This window comes from Ambystoma mexicanum, chromosome 6p, assembly GCF_040938575.1.
Source record: "Ambystoma mexicanum isolate Mex_15411 chromosome 6p, UKY_AmexF1_1, whole genome shotgun sequence".
NCBI classification, from domain to species: Eukaryota; Metazoa; Chordata; class Amphibia; order Caudata; family Ambystomatidae; genus Ambystoma; species Ambystoma mexicanum.
In genome coordinates, this window is record NC_090935.1 from 1,104,348,465 (window position 1) to 1,104,366,824 (window position 18,360).

The 18,360-nt window shown below is 45.4% G+C and overlaps 1 protein-coding gene across 1 annotated transcript in view; it reads left to right on the forward strand.

Moving 5' to 3' along the window:
• Window positions 1–18,360, forward strand: part of LOC138510210 (fructose-1,6-bisphosphatase isozyme 2) — a 573,937-nt gene that overhangs the window by 512,993 nt on the left and 42,584 nt on the right. Inside the window, exon 6 of the mRNA XM_069625711.1 lies at window positions 10,964–11,083. Within this exon, the coding sequence (XP_069481812.1) occupies window positions 10,964–11,083 (120 nt within the window). The remainder of the gene's footprint in view (window positions 1–10,963; window positions 11,084–18,360) is intronic.

Genomic DNA, 18,360 nt, shown 5'->3' on the forward strand with positions numbered 1-18,360 from the left:
GCAGCTTAGTGGAGGAGGGAGACCATCCAGTGAATATATCCCACCAGTGGTGAGTAGTAACTGATTGCAGATGGTCAGCAGTTTTGATTAATTGGTTTCTGTCTATTATCAGCTTGTACTCTGCAGAAATAACTGAGGTAGCTAGCGTCTGGAAATCTTTCCAAGCGGTTTGAGCAAACTGTCTAATAGCTTGAAGCCGGGCAGTAATCACTCCATAGGATAGAGTCCAGTTAAGCAAATGCGTGAGCTCAGCATGCAGAGTAGTGTGAGACCACTGGGTTAAAGAATATAGGGTATGAGTAACAATGTCTAAGATAGTCACAACTTGATCTACGCAAAACACTTGAGGATTCCCTAATAACCTATAATTGTTAATAAGCAAGGAATGATTAGTAACTACGCAAGCTTTATGCTGATCTATCTGGAAGATGTCAGTCCCATTTATGTGGTATTGCATCCAGGTGCACTCCCCTGCTACGGGATGTATGCATGGGTCCAGAACCCTCCCAGTTAGGGGACACACCCACCCCTGATCCCAGGGCATGCAGGTGTGACTGTGGATGGTGTAGTTTTGGCTGTCTAACCATTCCCCTCGTATTTGCGGAACCCACCAGGAACCATTGATTTTCATAGGCAATACTATAAAAGGGCACCATATTTCTAGAGCATAAGCGGTCCTACTAACTTGCATTAACGCATGGCAGGTGTTATTCATGCAATCAAAAGCAAGCGGCTTAATCCATATGTTTGCTGGTAACTGTAGCTCTGTGTGTCAGTGGGTTGAAGATAGTCGCCCCCATTCGGAGCGGAAAGCCAACACCTGCTGATTTAGCAAAGTTGGCCATAAAATGCATCGTGTGTCTTTAGCAGTTTTGTTGACCTGTCCTATGGCAGAGAAAATGTCTTCATAGCTGAAATTCTGCCACTTCCAATGGTTGCCAATACTTGTAGCAGTGTTGCGCAGGGTAGGACTTATCAATGGGCCCCACTGGGCCAGAAGTTTTATAGCGCCGCTGGCATCAGAACCCATAGTGGCTAAATTGTTGCGCACAGTTTCTATGTGAAAAGCATTTAAAGCCCCCGTTCCCACTCCCGCTGCAGCCGCAATCAATGAATCTAAACCCCTAGCTACGCGCAATTTGGTGATGGGCCATAGAAATTGACTCCATTTATAGCAGCTTGGTAGTACTAAGGAAACATTGCCCCGTGACAAGTCTATGTCTAAGTGTACCCCTGAAATGATGGAAGCGTGCATCACATGTCTGCAATTTAAATGTTGTCTTACTACTGGAAAATCTAGCATGTTCACAGTTTCTACTTTGTGTGATTTGAAAAACACCATCCTCCAAGTGGGATGCCTACCATGTACAATATTGGTTTTTGATATAAACACCATACTACCATCTGGTAGAGGCTGTTTCAACGTACAATTGTATGAAAGGCATTTGGTCAAGTTATAGTCCAGAAAATCTTGGCGAGTACACTCGTTGCAGTTCTTGGGGCAAAGGAAACATGAAACATCAAACAAACTATTTGATCCATTCACTGAAACCTTTGGACCTAAGATTTTGTAAGCACCAGTCATATGAGTTAGTGATAAATGGTGTCCGACAATGTGCCAATCTAGAACTCTTGCAGTTCCATGTGGATACTCATTTGTAGCGCTTTTCTCACAGGTTACGGTGCGGTTGTAGTTATCACGCAGGACTGGAGCATCAGGTGTAGTGCATGCGATTCTCAGAGTCCATGTAGTGTCTTGCAATAACCCACTCTTTACAGAGAAAGTGTTGGTTTGGCAGGCCAGGAGCACCCACAGCAAGGCAAGTCCCATCCCCTTCATACTGCTCTACGTTCGTGGTGTGAGCCTAGTAGCGGGAATATAAACAGGCACATCAGAATTATGCAAAAGTACAACATAAGTACTTCCAACACCTTGACTTAACACTTCCCCAGCCTCAGGCTTTTTGTTAGGATGGTGCACCCACACCTTTTTTCCCGTGCTACCGAAGCCTCCTTCCCCCCTCAATGTAGTGTCTGGGGATTGCTTGCTTTCTACTACTAGGGGGACAACTGCTCGTTCACAAATCAATTGTGCAATTCGGTCATATTTGGTTAATGGTACTGCAGATGCACCAGCATTATGTAAAAGTACCGAAACAGTCCCTCTATAATCAGGATCAATCACACCTCCCAATATGTCAATGCCTTGTTTTGCCAGGCTGGATCGTGCAGCAATGCGTCCATAAGTGCCAGCCGGCAATTTGATGCCAATACCCAGCGAGATGGATTTGGTTTGCCCCGCCGGTATAACATCATCTTCACAGGTAGATAGATCAAATCCAATGCTGCCTGCAGTGGCTTGCACAGGCAGCTTAGCTTCTTTGTCGGTTTTCCACACAACAAGAGTCTTTGTAGATTCCACTTTCTCACTTGTCAGTCTCACAAAGGGTGTCTGGCGATTTCCCAGTGGACGATTGTTCAGTTCAAACAGTGCTTGTGCCAGATGTTTGGACCCCCCCTTAAGAGTGTGAGTCTTAGTCAGCTTCTTTATTTGTTGCTTGAGCAGCCCATTACTACGTTCCACCAGAGCAGAGTATTCTGGGTATCGGCTGATGTGCAGTGTCCATTTTATGCCTTGCTCTAGTGCCCAGTCTTGCACATTGTGTCCAGCAAAATGGTTGCCTTGGTCTGATTGGATTTCATCCGGGATGCCATAGTGTCTGATGAGGTATTCCATGCCTTGCAAGGTAGACCGTTGATCTGCATGGGCGGCTGGATAAGCTAATAACAGTCCAGAGTATGTGTCTACCATGGTCAACACATAATGCTTTCCATTCTCGGGCGGTAAAGGGCCAATGTAGTCAACTTGCCATACGCTAGCAGCTCTTTCACCTCTTCTCAAAGGGCCTTGAGGCTTCCTCTCCAGAGGGTAGTGCTTCACTTCACTGCACACAGAACATTGGGAGGCAGCTTGTCCGGCTTGATCCATGGTAATGGGCAATTGTCTCTTTTTTGCCCATTGATAAGTTCCTGTTTGCCCTAGATGCCCTGAGGTTTGGTGTGCCCAATCCGCCATCCCTTGCAGCACCTCAGCTTCTTGCGGTGTTGTCACTGGGCGAATCTTTGCCATTTGGTCCACTTCATTGTTGAACAGGGCAGCCAGTGAGGTATCAGGGGGCATGTGTGCATCGACATGCCCAATGCAGATTTTGCACCTCTCACCTTTGCACCACATCTCTTCCCAGATGTCTGGCCCTCCCCAGATCGGCGTGTTCTTGATCTGCCAACCATCTCTTCTCCATGCCGGTGCCCAATGTGTCAGGCCTTGATATGTGGCCCAACTGTCTGTGTATATGTATGCAGTCTCTGTTTCCTTCACCTGTTCAATCACGGAGGCCACTGCCTGCAGTTCAGCATACTGACTTGATCCTCCCACACCTTCTCTCATTAGCAGTGTTTCTCGGTGGGGCTGGAATGTGACAGCTTGCCAGTGTCTTTGCCCTTTATCATACTTTGCGGTGCCGTCCGTGAACCATGCAGACTTTTGTTCTTCTTCTGTCAATGTATCATAGGCGGGTGCGACTTTGAAGGGAGATTCTGGCAACGCCACAGGGGTGTTTGGTTCAGGCATCGCTTCCAGATCTACTGCCTCCAGCATTTGTTCTTGCAGTCTGGAAACCCCCGTGCGGCCAGCTTTCGCACGTTGCTGTAAATACCATTTCCATTTGACATGAGTGGCGTCTTGTGCTCTGCCACTTTTCCCACTTGCAGCAGTGTCACGCACCCAGCCCATGATTGGAATTTCTGTGCAAATTGTCACTGGTTGCTCGCCTGTGCTTCTTTCAGTTTCAACTAGAGCCCAGTACACGGCAGCAACTTGTTTCTCAAGCGGAGTGTATCTTGTCATAGGATCTGTGAGTTTCCTTGACCAGAACCCCTGTGGCACTCTTTTCTGTCCTTGCTTTTGCCACAAGCTCCACACAGCCACGTCATTGTAGACAAGAATTTCCAATTCAAAAGGATCAGTTTTTGTCAGGGGCCCCAGCGTGATGTAATTTTGCAATGCGTCTTTAGCCTGTTGGAAGGAAGTCTGTTGCTCTAGGCCCCATGTAAAGTCATGTTTCTTTCTGGTGACTTTGTAAATGGGTTTCAGTATCACGCTTAAATGAGGTATGTGATTTCTCCAAAACCCCATTAACCCAATGAATCTTTGTGCCTCTTTTTTATCTGCTGGTGGAGCCATCTGCTGATCCATATCAATTACCGGGTCAGATTGCACCTAGAAATGTCACCTCTTGAGCAGGCCCCTGTACCTTTTTGGGATTTATGGCCCACCCCCGATTTTGCATGTGTGTGATCAACTTTTCAGCAGCGTTTTCTACATGTTCTTTCTCAACACTGGTCAGCATGATGTCATCAATGTAATGAGCAATAAATACATCATCCAACTGCACCATCTTTAAGTCTCTGGCAATCAATCCATGACACAGAGTGGGACTATGCACATACCCCTGGGGCAATTTAGTAAAGGTAAATTGTCTCTCTCCCCAAGTGATAGCAAATTGGTCTTGTGATTCAGTGTCAATATCAATGGAGAAAAATGCATTGGCCAGGTCAAGGACCACATGCCATTCATCCACTTCTCTCGTAAGGTTTTCAATCAGGGTGATGATGTCTGGCACCGCCGCAGCTAAGGGCGGCACCTTCTTGTTCAAAATGTGGTAATCAATTGGCAGACGCCACGCCCCATCCGGGCGGCGGACAGGCCAGATCGGCGAGTTGAATGGACTGACTGCCGGCCTCATTATGCCAGCTTTCACCAATGATTCAATAGTTTCACCAATCTCTTTATGTCCTCCTGGCAACCGGTACTGTTTCACGCACACTGGGTCAGCAGGAGGAGGTAAATGCAAGGGGGACCATTTGGCATGCCCAACCACAACGGGGTTAATAACTCTCACATGGATTTTTCGATTGCCAAAAACAAATTTGCCTAAATCTGTAGTCACACTTTTGCCCAACAACACATCCATGCCAAGGATGTACTCCGGTATATCTGCAATCAAAACATTTGCTGTGAAAGGCAATCCCTCGCCAATTGACATTTTTACAATAAAGGCTTTTGCAACAGTTTCTGCTCCCCCATAACCATTGACCAAAACTCTGGGACCAGATAATTTATTGGGATTGCCATTCAGAATGGTTACCTCAGATCCTGTGTCTAATAGAGCCAAAACATGTTTTACTTTCTCATCCAAGTACAAGGTAAGTGGCACAAAAGGGCGTCTGTCTCTGGGACTAGTTCTCTTTATTAACCGTACCTCAAAGACAGAGCCAGCCCTTCAATCAAAAATGGGGTCTGGGACCTCCCACTTGTCCTTTGCCAAATCAGGGTAACCTTTTGCTCGCACTTTGGGCTTCAACACCTCCTCTTCAGAGGGTGCAGAGGGCTTAGTTTTTCCCAATCCCTGTTTTTTTAATTTTTTCCATTTCTCAAGCAGCACAGATGTGGGTTTACCATCTATCTCTTCCCTTGGAATTCCTGCTTTTAGCAGGTCCACCCACATTTGTCTGCGTGTGATCTCGACAGTATCAGCTTTCTCTTTAGACTTTACATTTTTACCACGCTTTTTCTCTGAATCATTGTTTGCAGCCACTAGGTGCGCTGCTTTACGCACATCCAGCCCTTCTAATTGCCCTAACAGAAGTGCCACTTCACCAATGGCTTTGCCCTGCGCTGGGGCCAGCAATGAAAGCAATGCGCCCTTCATGTGACTCGGTGCATTTCTTAACAAACGTGCGCGCATGCCAGCTGTAAACAACGCCATGTCAGGCCCTGCAAAATTTGCACTGTACAGTGCACACTGTAAACCCATCTCTCTAAGCTGATCTGTTGCTTCAGTTAGTGATTGCCAACCGCCCCAACTCTCTTCCATATCCATTGGACTCCTATACAGAGTCATTAGAGCAGTCTGAAGCCAATTAAACAAGGAATGAGAACATTGCTGCCCGAGCGCACCGCGCACTATCTGTCCCAACATCACATTAGTAGTGAGTGAACCCATCTTTAACAGTTCCTCTGGGGTTAAGAAGATACTATCGGCACCCTTGTCCCAGAGGCGAAGGAACCATCTCAGAAGTGCTTCACCTGGCTTCTGTCTAAATAACTTAGCAATCTCTAAAAGCTCTGTCTGTGTATAATCGCGGACAATCTTTGTATTCTGAATATTTGCACCGCCAGCTTGGCCTTTTGACTTGTTAGTGATTAACGGCCGTGCTGGATAAACACATTTCTTTGGAGCACATTCCAGCTCCTCTTCATCAGAACAATTTAATTCAGCAAGTCTAATTTCAACAGACTCATTCCAGTCATATGCTTGCTCAGTTTCACTATCACTGACTTCACCCGACCATAAATTTGGGTCCCAGTTATCTTTCCTAATTAGCGCGCAAATCCTTATCTTTGACGGATTGCCCCGCCGCTGTCTGCGCTTGTGCGTGGCTACACGCACAGCTAAAGAGGCACACCTGTCCTCCATCTGATCAGCCCGTTTAACGGACGATTCAAGGGTCTCTCTCATAATAATTTGTTGCTCTTGGAGCAGGGAAATCTCATCTGTTAATTTGCGAATCTGCGCATCTTTAAGCAATTCATTCTCATGCACCTTTCTGAGCGCCTGCAGGAATAACCAGCCTATGTTTCCTGTTTTAGCTCCCTTCTGCATTTCTCAAGCGGTAAACTCTCCAAGCACTTACTAATTACTGCCAGGGAAACATCATTTTCAAGCATGTCCCATGCCCTCGGTGCTGAGTACCGATGCAAAATATTTGCCACACTCGACCAAGCATTTGATGCCGGCCATCCTGGAATGTGACAGAGTGCACTATCTTCCCCATTGCATTCATCTTTTGCATGTTTTTTCCAGAATGGCATTGTGCTCGTAAACCCTGCTCACAGCGCCAAATGTAGTGATAAACAGTACCCGCACCTCCCTGGGATCCAGCCCTTTGTGCAAAGTAAATCACTCCTAATTACCTTCCCACACAAATAAGGTTTAAGACGCATGATGAACTCAGTCTGGAAAAAAGCCAATCACACAGAATATATGATGCTTGCATTTATTATCTACAGTGTCTAATGAGAACTAAGCAGCAATTTACAATAATGTGGAAATAGAAAGTGCAAGCTATATAATGCCAATTATCAATCACAGATGAATATGCAATTATTTGGTCTTACGCTCCTAATGAAATGTAGATAAAGGTACGATCTGATCACACCCAGGACCCTCGCCGCTACAGGTGCCCGGCACTCCTCAGAAGAGGAGGGGAGGACTGACCAAGCCCCCACAGTCCTACACCAGAGCGGGGATGTGATGTTAGGAGTCTCGGCCCTGATAGTGCACAGCTGGTCGTCCAGGCACTGTTCTTCTTGATACGCGCATCTTTCCAACAGCCCAGGATGAGTCCCCTCTTCCCTGGTCCAAGTATAGTTCTCTTATTAGGAGCTGCACGTCAATCATCATGACGTGTCAGCTCTTCAAGAAGCTTCTAGGCTCTCCCTTCCCGGCAGTAAACATGTTTTTGCTTGGAAAGTTACAAGACTGGAAACAGCCAGTCTTGGCTCCCAGGCTTCGGGCACTGTGTTTTGAGAAGATCAGACATTCTTGCCTTATCAGTGCACCTGACTCGCAGAGCGAAGACGAGCAAAGCTGTGCCTGGCTCCCAAGGGCTGCATAGAGCCTCTTGCAAATGCTAGATGTTTTATGTCTTCAGAAAAGGCCTTCGCAATTAACCCCTTGCAAGCATGCAGGCTCACCCAGTTCGAGAGTCCTGGTTGATGTCAGCATTTTCCTCCACGCTTCGAATAGGCTCTAATACACACAAGATAGCTCAGTGGGTTAGTGCAAATGCAGGTTACTGCAAGCGCCTAGCAGTTTATCACGACAGGAGGCTGTCTGTGTTTGTCAGAGCTGGCAGTGCCTCTCATCCTGGGAGGAAACTCTGTGTGTGTGTTAGCAGTCCGCACAGAGCGCCTGAAGCCTTCTCGCTGGTTGGTTTAAAAAAAAAAGCAGGCAATCACGTTCACTGCATAGAAGATGGCATGTACTGTGTAAAACATGATGCGCATGTCACATGATGTTGCTGTGTTGATCATATGGGGCCTCTAATATATAACAATATCACTATGGGAAATTGAGTAAAATATGGGTTACTTACCCCTGTAACCCCTTAAAGTGTTGAGAATAGACACTACAATTTAAATATATTAACAAACTCATTATTAGGAAACTTTTTCCATGGCCCTCTGGTGAGAGGTCAGAGACCATCTCTCACAAGGGCAAGAGAGTGTTCCAACCAAGCAATATCAGTGCAGACAGGCTTCACTCGAGGGAGACACACACACACGCACACACTCTCTCTCTCTCTCTCTCTCTCTCTCTCTCTCTCTCTCTGGAAAACACATACGGTTTACTATAGGGCTCCACATACATCAGACAAAGTTCAAATAAGTACTTGAGTTGGATGCACTAGGATATTATAAATGGCAGGACTTTCTGACTCATAGAGATAATTAGGGTATTATAGTGCAACGGGGTAAAGAGAAAAATAGCTCTCTAGACATTACCTTAGTCTTTTCCAGGACACACAATGTCAATGTGTGATGAGTCATTGTATTCCTAACAACTTCTAACCTACAATAAATGGGGTATTCACAAGTACACCATCACATAGAGGAAGTGAAGAGTTTAAACAATTTTAAACCATGCCTAGAGAGCCAGCAGAATTTAGGAGATGACTAGAATTATTATACAAGACCTAAATGGTCTCAATGCAATCCTAGAAATACGTGGAAACCGAATAAGCAAGGTTGCGTACAGTACCCCAGTGTATCCCCATGGACAGGCGAGCAGTAAATGATATAATAATTTGCAGGTAAATATTAAAAATCCAGTCTTTTGTGAGTAACCTCGGGGAGACAAGTGGGACCCGCTAACAGTGTCAAAGTTCAGGTACGTACCTCTTTTAGTAACTTTAGAAGGAGTTCAAAGGTTGGTAAAAGCTTCCCTGTAAGCTTCAACGGGATAAAGTCCAAAATGTGGTCTTGGATTACAACCGGCGACACCTTGAAAGAACTCCACTTCCATGTTTGAGATCCAACGAGTCAGAAAACAATAGATGCCAATCAGGCTTTGGGCCAATGGAAGTCAACGACGTTTTGCACTAGATGGGGCCTGCAACACCCCACTACTCTTGGACCCACGGCACCTCTTAAGATGATTCTGAAGAATATATCAGGACCCCATGACCTTGGGACAAGTACTTATGGCACCAGTTACTGGATATTCGGCTCGGGATGTGCTAGAACCCAGCAAATAGAGGGCTTGTTTTACAGGTGTGGCACAAGGATCTGGTACCCAGCGACTTGAACCCCAGACCAGCAACAACCCAGATTGGCATAGAGAAGATGAATCGGTGTTCCCAGGAGGATGACCCGCCACTTTGAAGTAGAAGCACTGATGAGAAAGGCACCAGGTAATTGGAGGAACGCAACCAAGAGGATTTGAGCAGTTAGGAGTGGGGGGAGACAACACAGAATGGCCCCACCCCACAATGTGATCAATGGAGGGAAGGGGCACAGAATGGTCCCAGATAAAGCTGAGGCAGAGTAGTGGCTACTTTGTCAAGGAGGCAACACAATAACACCCCGGAAACAATCTCAGTGTGGGACAACCAATCCATTCAATGAGGAAGACCAGGGGAGGACAAGGAAGAGCCCAGCAAGGGATTCCAGCGTCCAAAGAATACATTGGAATCAAGGCCAAAGGGGCCAGATTGCAGCCATTATTGGCAAATATGGCCCTCTGAAGCCGCAACCAATTTTCATGGCAAACCTCTAGCAATTCAGGTAATCATCTCTCTGAGGAATGCACAGGGTCTCTCCTAGATAAACACATGCACTCCGGGTCTGGTGTAAACCAGCCTTCGAGTAACACACCAGGCAGACACACAAAGGTTTTGGTGGCAAACCAATCAGGCTAGCCCACCAAAAACCACCAACACTCAGGTCCACCCATTCATGATGTATGTTGTGTTCGCTTGGGGTACAAAACCAACCTACGTTAGTTTCAACCACTATAGAGGGTGCAGGGATGGGTTTGTAGGATTGTAAACGTGGTTTAACAGGTACTGATTTGATGATAAACACTGCCTACCAGACATGGCAGATAATGTATTAATATATGTATTGATCATTTAGTGATAGTGCGTGTCATAAATGCAGCATATTATCTAAACGAATGAAATTCATGTTTTGCTTCTCTTGGATCTGTGGATTTATTTTTGAGTAAATATAGCTCTGCGCTTGTATTTGCAAAATAGAATTTCAATCTGTTAATCACTTGTAAAAAAGTAGGGTAACATTGTTCATGAGACACAATATGAAATGCAATATAATAAAATGATCATAAGTAAATATCTGGTCTTTTCCAATCAATGAAAGATAGGATTGAGAATGAGGACAATTAAGAGTTTGTCCTCTTCAGATTATAAAAAAGTTGATTAGTGACTTAAAAAATAAATGCATCCGCTATCCTTTTTTCCTACTAAGATTCTTTAATTGGATTCCGTAGCCTGGAGTTGACCCACGGTTACATTTTTCTGTAACGCTGGTCTTTGGCATCACCACTGCATCGAAGTTGCTATGGCGACCAGGCATTGATTCATTCTGCCTTAGGGCTTGTATAGCATAGCATGTATGTGTGCTCCGGTCCGTCAGTGCATATATGTAGCATGTTTCAAAACACCAAATAAATAAAAAAAAGAATTAAAACTATGGCAACCGACTTCCAGAATCGCAATCTCTAATTTAGGCTCAGGCATCTTTCGTGCCCCTGCAGTGATGTCACCCGAAGGGTCAGGGTGAATGCTAAATGCTGTCCTCTTGTTGCTTGCTTTTCAGGATGGCAGCGCTCCCTACAGCTCTCGTTATGTGGGCTCCATGGTGGCTGACGTGCACCGCACCCTGATCTATGGGGGGATCTTCCTGTACCCGGCGAACCAGAAGAGTCCTAAAGGCAAGGTAAGTCTCACCTTTAATCAGCTGCACCTGGGCCAGGCATCCCCCCTGCATTTATGGAGTATAAAGGGACACCTTAAGCGTGAACCTCATTATGGTACTGCAGCCAGCAGGCGCATTGGCCATGCGTGAACCTCATTATGGTACTGCAGCCAGCAGGCACATTGGCCATGTGTGAACCTCATTATGGTACTGCAGCCAGCAGGCGCATTGGCCATGCGTGAACCTCATTATGGTACTGCAGCCAGCAGGCGCATTGGCCATGCGTGAACCTCATTATGGTACTGCAGCCAGCAGACGCATTGGCCATGCGTGAACCTCATTATGGTACTGCAGTCAGCAGGCGCATTGGCCATGCGTGAACCTCATTATGGTACTGCAGCCAGCAGGCACATTGGCCATGCACTGTAATGTTCACGGAAAAAGGCTTCAAAAATTATTCAACCTTAGACAATGGGACCTGAAAAATGCTGCACAGACTTCTAATCACAAAGGACACTAATAATTACTGATGTCAAGGTTTACATAAAGAATCCGGCGGCAAGTGATGCGTGTGTTTCCTAGACTGATACTACCTGGGCGAATGTAGTGTAAGAGGGACAACATGGGAGTAGAGAGCAAGGCACAGTGCTTGTGTGGATTCAGGGCCCTGGGCGGCAAGGGATGTGTAGGGACCCTCTTATTTGCATAGATAGTGACATCAGGGATATTACAGAAAATGATACCACAGATACCATGCCGGTGCAGTAATAACGTGCCAGTAATTCCATTTACTGGCATGTTAACAGTGGAGTAACTTTGCTGAAAATGTTGGGCGGTCATGACATCTGAAGAAAAGGTGCCCCAGCCAAATGAATGGGGACAAAATGGCGTGACATGAAAGTTGGAGGACAAACCCCCCCGCCCCCCCAAAATATTACGCCCATGCACGTACCGCACAGGCAAAGTGGAGGTTTGCCAGTGGGGTGGCCGGAATGTTCTCCAGCTAGAAGCTGGAGGGTATTCTTCCACCGTACTGGAAGAAATCGCCGGCAAACTTATAATGAGGGCCAATTAGTTTTTAATACGCAAATGTATCATAAGATGTTAAATTAAAAACACGTTGCCATGAGTAAGGCAGGACAGAAAAAACTATGATGTCCATTATAGGAATTGTCACTGTTAATATTTACCTGGCTGGCAATGTCAAGGAGGGGGATTTTATTTTTGACGTTGCAAGCAGACAGTGTGAGCTGAATACCTTGGAGGGACTAATAATTTTGGCATATTAAGCATAGTGAGATAAAAGGATTTTCCGGGGAGCACACACTTTGGCCAAGTGGTGCAGCCTGGATTTAAGACCAGTCTGCAATTCAGGCACTTCCCAGATATAATTGGTTGAATTATCATTTGCAAAGGGTATTTTTGAAAATTTGGTTTGAAAGCATCTGACTGTGCAAGGCATTGCAAAAATATGGTGAGTGTGTTTTACTAGCTGAAGCTAACTGCTGTTTTAGCAGAAGGTTCACGATTGCTTCTACTTTTATTGTGTATATTTTTGGCCATATTGTCCAAGTTATTTCAGAAACTACAGATATGGATTATTTTGACCGTCAAAAGAAATAAACTCCCAGCAGTTCCCAAGGATGTCATGTCAGGTCAGGGTTTGGGCCTGGGGATGACAGAGCAGGTTGCGTATAGTGCAGGATTGCCTTGTAGTGCGATAGAGCCTATTTACCTTGGAGGTCTTGAGGCAGTGAGAGTAAGCAATTCTCAGCTCTTCAAATGTTAAAAAATAAACAGGGCTCAAGTCCTAATAAACGTAGGGGGCTCATTAACATACGCCTAGGAGCTGAGTGCATAGGGAAAGAGGGTGTAGTTGCACCCGTTCTCCTTGAAATCCGGGGGCCGGTGTGTCATGTTGCCCCTGTGGAGATTCTGCACAGTATTTGCATGGGGTGACCAAAACTGCCTCGTCTCCTTCTTGGTTCATGCTTGGAGGTGACGTTTTAGCCTGTATCTTTCAAAATGATCAAGTGCAGCTTACTTCAAAATGAGAAGGGAGCCTCATCAATGTACTCCCGGGACCTTGATTGGAGGGCGTGAGCAGACCAAAACTGTTTGGTAAGCACAGGAATAGCAGAGAGAAGCAGGCCATCCTATAGCAGAATGTTGCAAAGGCAACTCAGCAGGTTAGGTGACTTGCTGAGGTGTTATATGTTTACGCCTTCCTGTAAATCATATGGCATTTTTTCTATCCCTGCCGCAAATGGGCTGTAAAATGTAATGATTTCACCTGGCGATGGGTACGGCTTCCTCGCTTCACTCAGTGTGGGAACTTCTGGCCCCAGATTGAAGAAAATCAAAAGATGGCACCCAGGAATATATGCACAGTAAGTGAACGTATCTTAAAGTGAAACATACAAAATTAGTTCAATTATCCTTTTCCCTTAGGAGAAAGTGCATCAGAAAACGGCATTGGCATTTCAAAAATATAAATACCGGAAAAATAACATGAGAGTAGTGACATTATGTGAGATATTCCTTGGAAAACAAAATCCCAATATGAGACATGTGTTTTCATGACCCTCTTATGTGATCTTTTGGGTAAGCATCTCTGTTGGGAACATGATTAACGGGGTACCATCTTGGTAGGAAAACACTTGAGAAAACTTTCCGGCCTCCAAAACACTGAGAATTAGTTGCATCAGCCCTCAGAAAAAGAGTGGACCGATGCTGTCCACCCACATGTAATCTCTACTTGTGCTCTGAAAAGCAGCACATGGCCACAAGCAGGGAAAAATAACCTCTCCACTCCCCAAGGTGTCAAGGTCTCTTGCCAAATCCTGGGCAAATATTGATGACTCACTTGCCCCCTCATCATTTCCCCTACCGGCCACATATGTTTGGCTTTCAACAATACTCAGTTTTATATAGATGACTTGAAATATGCAAAGCCTTATAGAAATATGCTAGGCAAAAGGTATACAATGATGGCATTATCCCCTTCATCTTAAAAGGGAGACTACCAATAACAGAATGGAATTCAGCAGTAGGCAAAACATGGCCTTTGGGTTTTGAAAATGTACTCACAATCAAAGGTAATGCGTGCAAGTGTTACCTGTTTGTGTTTCAACGTTTGGCAAATGTAGGCAGCATATATGATGTGGTGAAAATATTACATTCTACCAAAAAGAAACACTTTTTGGTGTGTTAAATATATACATCTGAAAATAATGTAGTTAGTTTAAAACTGTTTGGTGTGATACCTTTTAATTGGGCTGGAGGAGAGCGTAGATTTATGCAGCTAACTGGTGCTTTGTGTGTGCTTTCAAAATAAAAATGATCCTTTGCATTTCTTAGCACGGAAAAAGACTGGTCTCTTAAATGAGCAATAACGTATAAATCGCTCCTACTTTAAACACACTGCTAGAAGAAAGTGATAAGAGGCAAAGATGGGGCATCAAACATCTGATTAGACACTGGGAGGGGGTATTTCTCTCAAGAGCATCACAGGGTGTGGGGATGACACTGTGGCCTCACCCAGACAGACAGAAAAAGCAAGCCTTGTACGTGAAAGCAGCACAGCGCCTCTTTAAAACAATATTACTTGGCATAGTCGAGGCAGGCACTGCTGTCTTTGGGGTCCCCCTGTTTGCGGGGTCCTGGCCAACGGCACAAAGTGCCCATGCCTCTGGCCGACTGTGTGGATTGAGGTTGGAGAACCACCGCCTTGTGCCCGCCTACTGTGCAGCAACTCATGTCAGGTCTTGCTCATTCCGATAGAAGAATGGCACATTAAAATGAGGGTCTTGGACCTGCAGCAACATCATGCACTGCTCTTTCTCTGGCCACGCATCAGTCTTGTGCCTCTCTTGCCCCAGTTTCTGAGGTCAAGGTCCATCGGGCCCTCTATACAATTAGGCCCAAGTACTGGCAAAGCGGAGGCCTCTGTAGCCCCTGCAGTGAAGGGGGGCCCTCTATACCATGTCCTGCGGGGCCCACCAAGTACTGAAAGAAATATTTATTGTTCCGAAGTTAGAGCATTTTCTTCTGAAGTCATGGGGCCTCATTACAAGTTGTGCGGAATGCGTTTAACGGCGCCGATAATGGTGCCGGCGCCGTTAAACGCATTCCGCACTATTACGAGGTCCCCTCGCGGACCCGCTCAAGACGCCTGGTTTATCCAGATGTCCATAGTGAGTCTCGCGAGGGGACCAGGGAGCTAACAACGGGCCCTCTTGTAATGGGCCCGTTGTTAGCTCCCTCCCCATTCCCATTGAGCCCTATGGGGGCTCGAATGGGAATGGGAAGGACCGGGCCCGGGTTCCCTAAAGGAGGAAATACCGGGCCCTCCATACTCAGAATGGCCCGGTATTTCCCCATTCAGGGAACCCGGAGCCGGACCCGATTTTTGAGGCAGCAATGCCCTTATTAAGGCATGGCTGCCTCCAAATTTGTAATGAGGCCCATGGTGCTTACACTCTGACTTCAGAAAGAGATGTTCCTTTTATGGTGCGGGATTGAGGAGCTTGGGTTCTGGCTCAACTGTGCATGTCAGGAACCTGGATGCAGGGTCTCTCCCTGCTTCCTGTCTCCTGTCTGTGCTGCGCTGTGGCCTGCTAGGCGAGGAGTCCATTGTTGGAGATGGATTCAAAACAGCAGGAAAAATAAAAGAAATGTTTGTGTATGTGGGTGTGCAAGGGTGTTGCATGGTGATGATGTATGTTTGTATGTATGTGTGAATGCATGCTTGTGTGTGTTATGTATTATGTGAATGAGTGAGTGGATGATGTATTGGTGAATGAGCAAGTGATGAGTGGGGGTGGAAGTCCAGGGGGCAAGTACTATGGGATTTTTAATGGGCATCTCTTCAAGAGAAGGACAAGCAATGTATGTGTTATTATGTGGCTGGACTGTCGTTTTGGTGCAGCCAGTATAGCCATTTGTTACTGTGTCATGACCTTTCTTTACTGGGCATCTATGATAAAGCAAGTATGATATGTTTTATTACGTGCCTGGACTGGCATTTTAATGCAACAAGTCTAGATATTTCTCACTCTGGTAGAGCATTTTGTTCTGGTCATCCTTGGTAAAGGAAGCATGATAGGTGTTATTACATGGCTAGGCTGGCATGTTGGTGCTCCTGACTAGCTATTACTTACTGTGGCATGACATTTTATTCTGGGTATCAATGATAAAGTAAGCCTGATGAGTGTTATTACATGACTAGTCTAGCATTTTGGTGCAGGTACTTTAGCTATTTCTTACTGTAGCATGGAATTTGTTTCTATGCATCTCGGATGAAGTAACCATGATAAGTGTTATTATGTGGCCAGACTGGCATTTTGGTGCAGCCAGGCTAGCTATTTCTTACAGTGGCATGGCATTTTTATTTGGCATCAAAGGTAAAGCAAACATGATAAATGTTATTAAGTGTCTAGACTGGCCTGCATTGTACAGCCAGTTTTGGACATGTTTTCTTACTGTGGCATGGAATTTGTAATGGTCAAGCCAACAGGAGCATGTACTTACATAGGGATACTGCCATATATTGGCAGAGCCATCATTGACATGTTTTCTTATAGTTACATTACTGGCATTATGCGCAAAGCAAACATGAGTATGTTCTATATGGGAATACTGGCCTATATTTGTTCCATTATGGGAATATATGGGCACAGCCAGCATAAACATGTTTAAATACTGCATGAGAATGCATTGGGAAATGCTGGTGAGTTGTATCTATTGAATTTTGGGATTTGGGCAACCCTACAAAACCATTGCAAACTGTTTGGCTTCTCACTAATTTTTTTCACAGAAAGTGTGCTGTATAATGCACCATTTTCACTTATGATTTGGGTCAACCTGGTATAATTGTGGAAAATCTTTACAGCCCTCCAATTAATATATTCACCAGCTGCCACATAGTGAGTAGCTGGTGGGTAAATGGGTATGAACGTCTGCGTGAAAGGGTGGGCCCCTGCAAGGGGCATTGAAGCATGGATGTTTTCTTACATGATGTAATGCTATTTATGGGCAAATGCCAACTTGATGAATAATAATAATAATAAAATAATGTTGGGGTGGGGGGTTTATAGCCCACTGGAACAAGAAGACTGGACATTTTCTTTCTGTAGAATGACATCTTTTGCTCAGATAAGGGGAAATGCCACAATTATGTGTGTTCTTACATGGGGAGTCAGCTAGTAAATGAATTCTTACTGTGGCATTGCATGTTTTGCTGGTGTTAAGGACAAAGTCAACATGAAGCATTCTTATTTGGTGATGCAGGGGTTGGGCAAGCATTTGCGCAGCAGCAATTACAAGTTTTCTTCCTGTGGCAGGAGATTTGTACTGTCAATAAGGACAAAGACAACAAGAGAATGTTCGTACATTTGGATACTGGCATAAACAGGAAAGTCAGCAGGACATGTTTTCTTAAGGTACCATTACTATGCTTAATGTTACTGGACACACACAGAGTTGGCTGGTACATTTGGGTATCAGGACTCAGGAACCAAGCACAGGCCCTTTGATTCTACAGAAGGTGAATGATTCAATTAAAACACATACTTACATCTTCCACCTAGTGCAGTGCGCTACATGGCCATGCAGAAGCATGATCATCATGCATATTGTGCATTGTCCGTGAGTGGTGGTCCAGGTTGGCCCACAGTGTGGTGAGGCCCGTGCTTTGGTGTGGTGCCCCTCAGCTTGATATGATATGATTGGTTATTTATAATGCGCTTAATACCCAGAGGTTTCTAAGCACGGACTCAGGAATCTAACCTGTGCTGCTGCGTGTCGTCTTGCTTCTAAGGCGAGCACGTTGCCCCTGTGCTATCCTCCCGAGACTCTTACTGTGTCTCGGGAGGGTAGCTCTCACTCTTACTCTTAGCTCTTACTTGGCACACAGAGGGACCCCCACATTGGGTGGTACGCCACTGGGACCAAGTGAACATTGTATAGAGCACGCTTGGAAATGTATTTCAAAGGCAAAAGGGAGATGGATTGCTGCTTCTTTTCTATGCCAGTGAGGTGCCACATACTGATCAAACATGCAAGACCGCTTCAGATGCCCACATTCACATCTGCAGCCCTCAAGTGAATGCCCATTATGAGCCATTCCATTCAGGATAGCGTAAGCATGGGTGTGAGGGATCTGCATACTTTTAGGTTCAGTTATGTTACTGAGATTTAAACTGCACACCGCTGCAATGTGCATGGTGTCCAGGTGTTCTGGTAGATTTGTAAGAGAGGCGCTACATTAGATTAGTGGGATGAGAGGTAAAATGCAA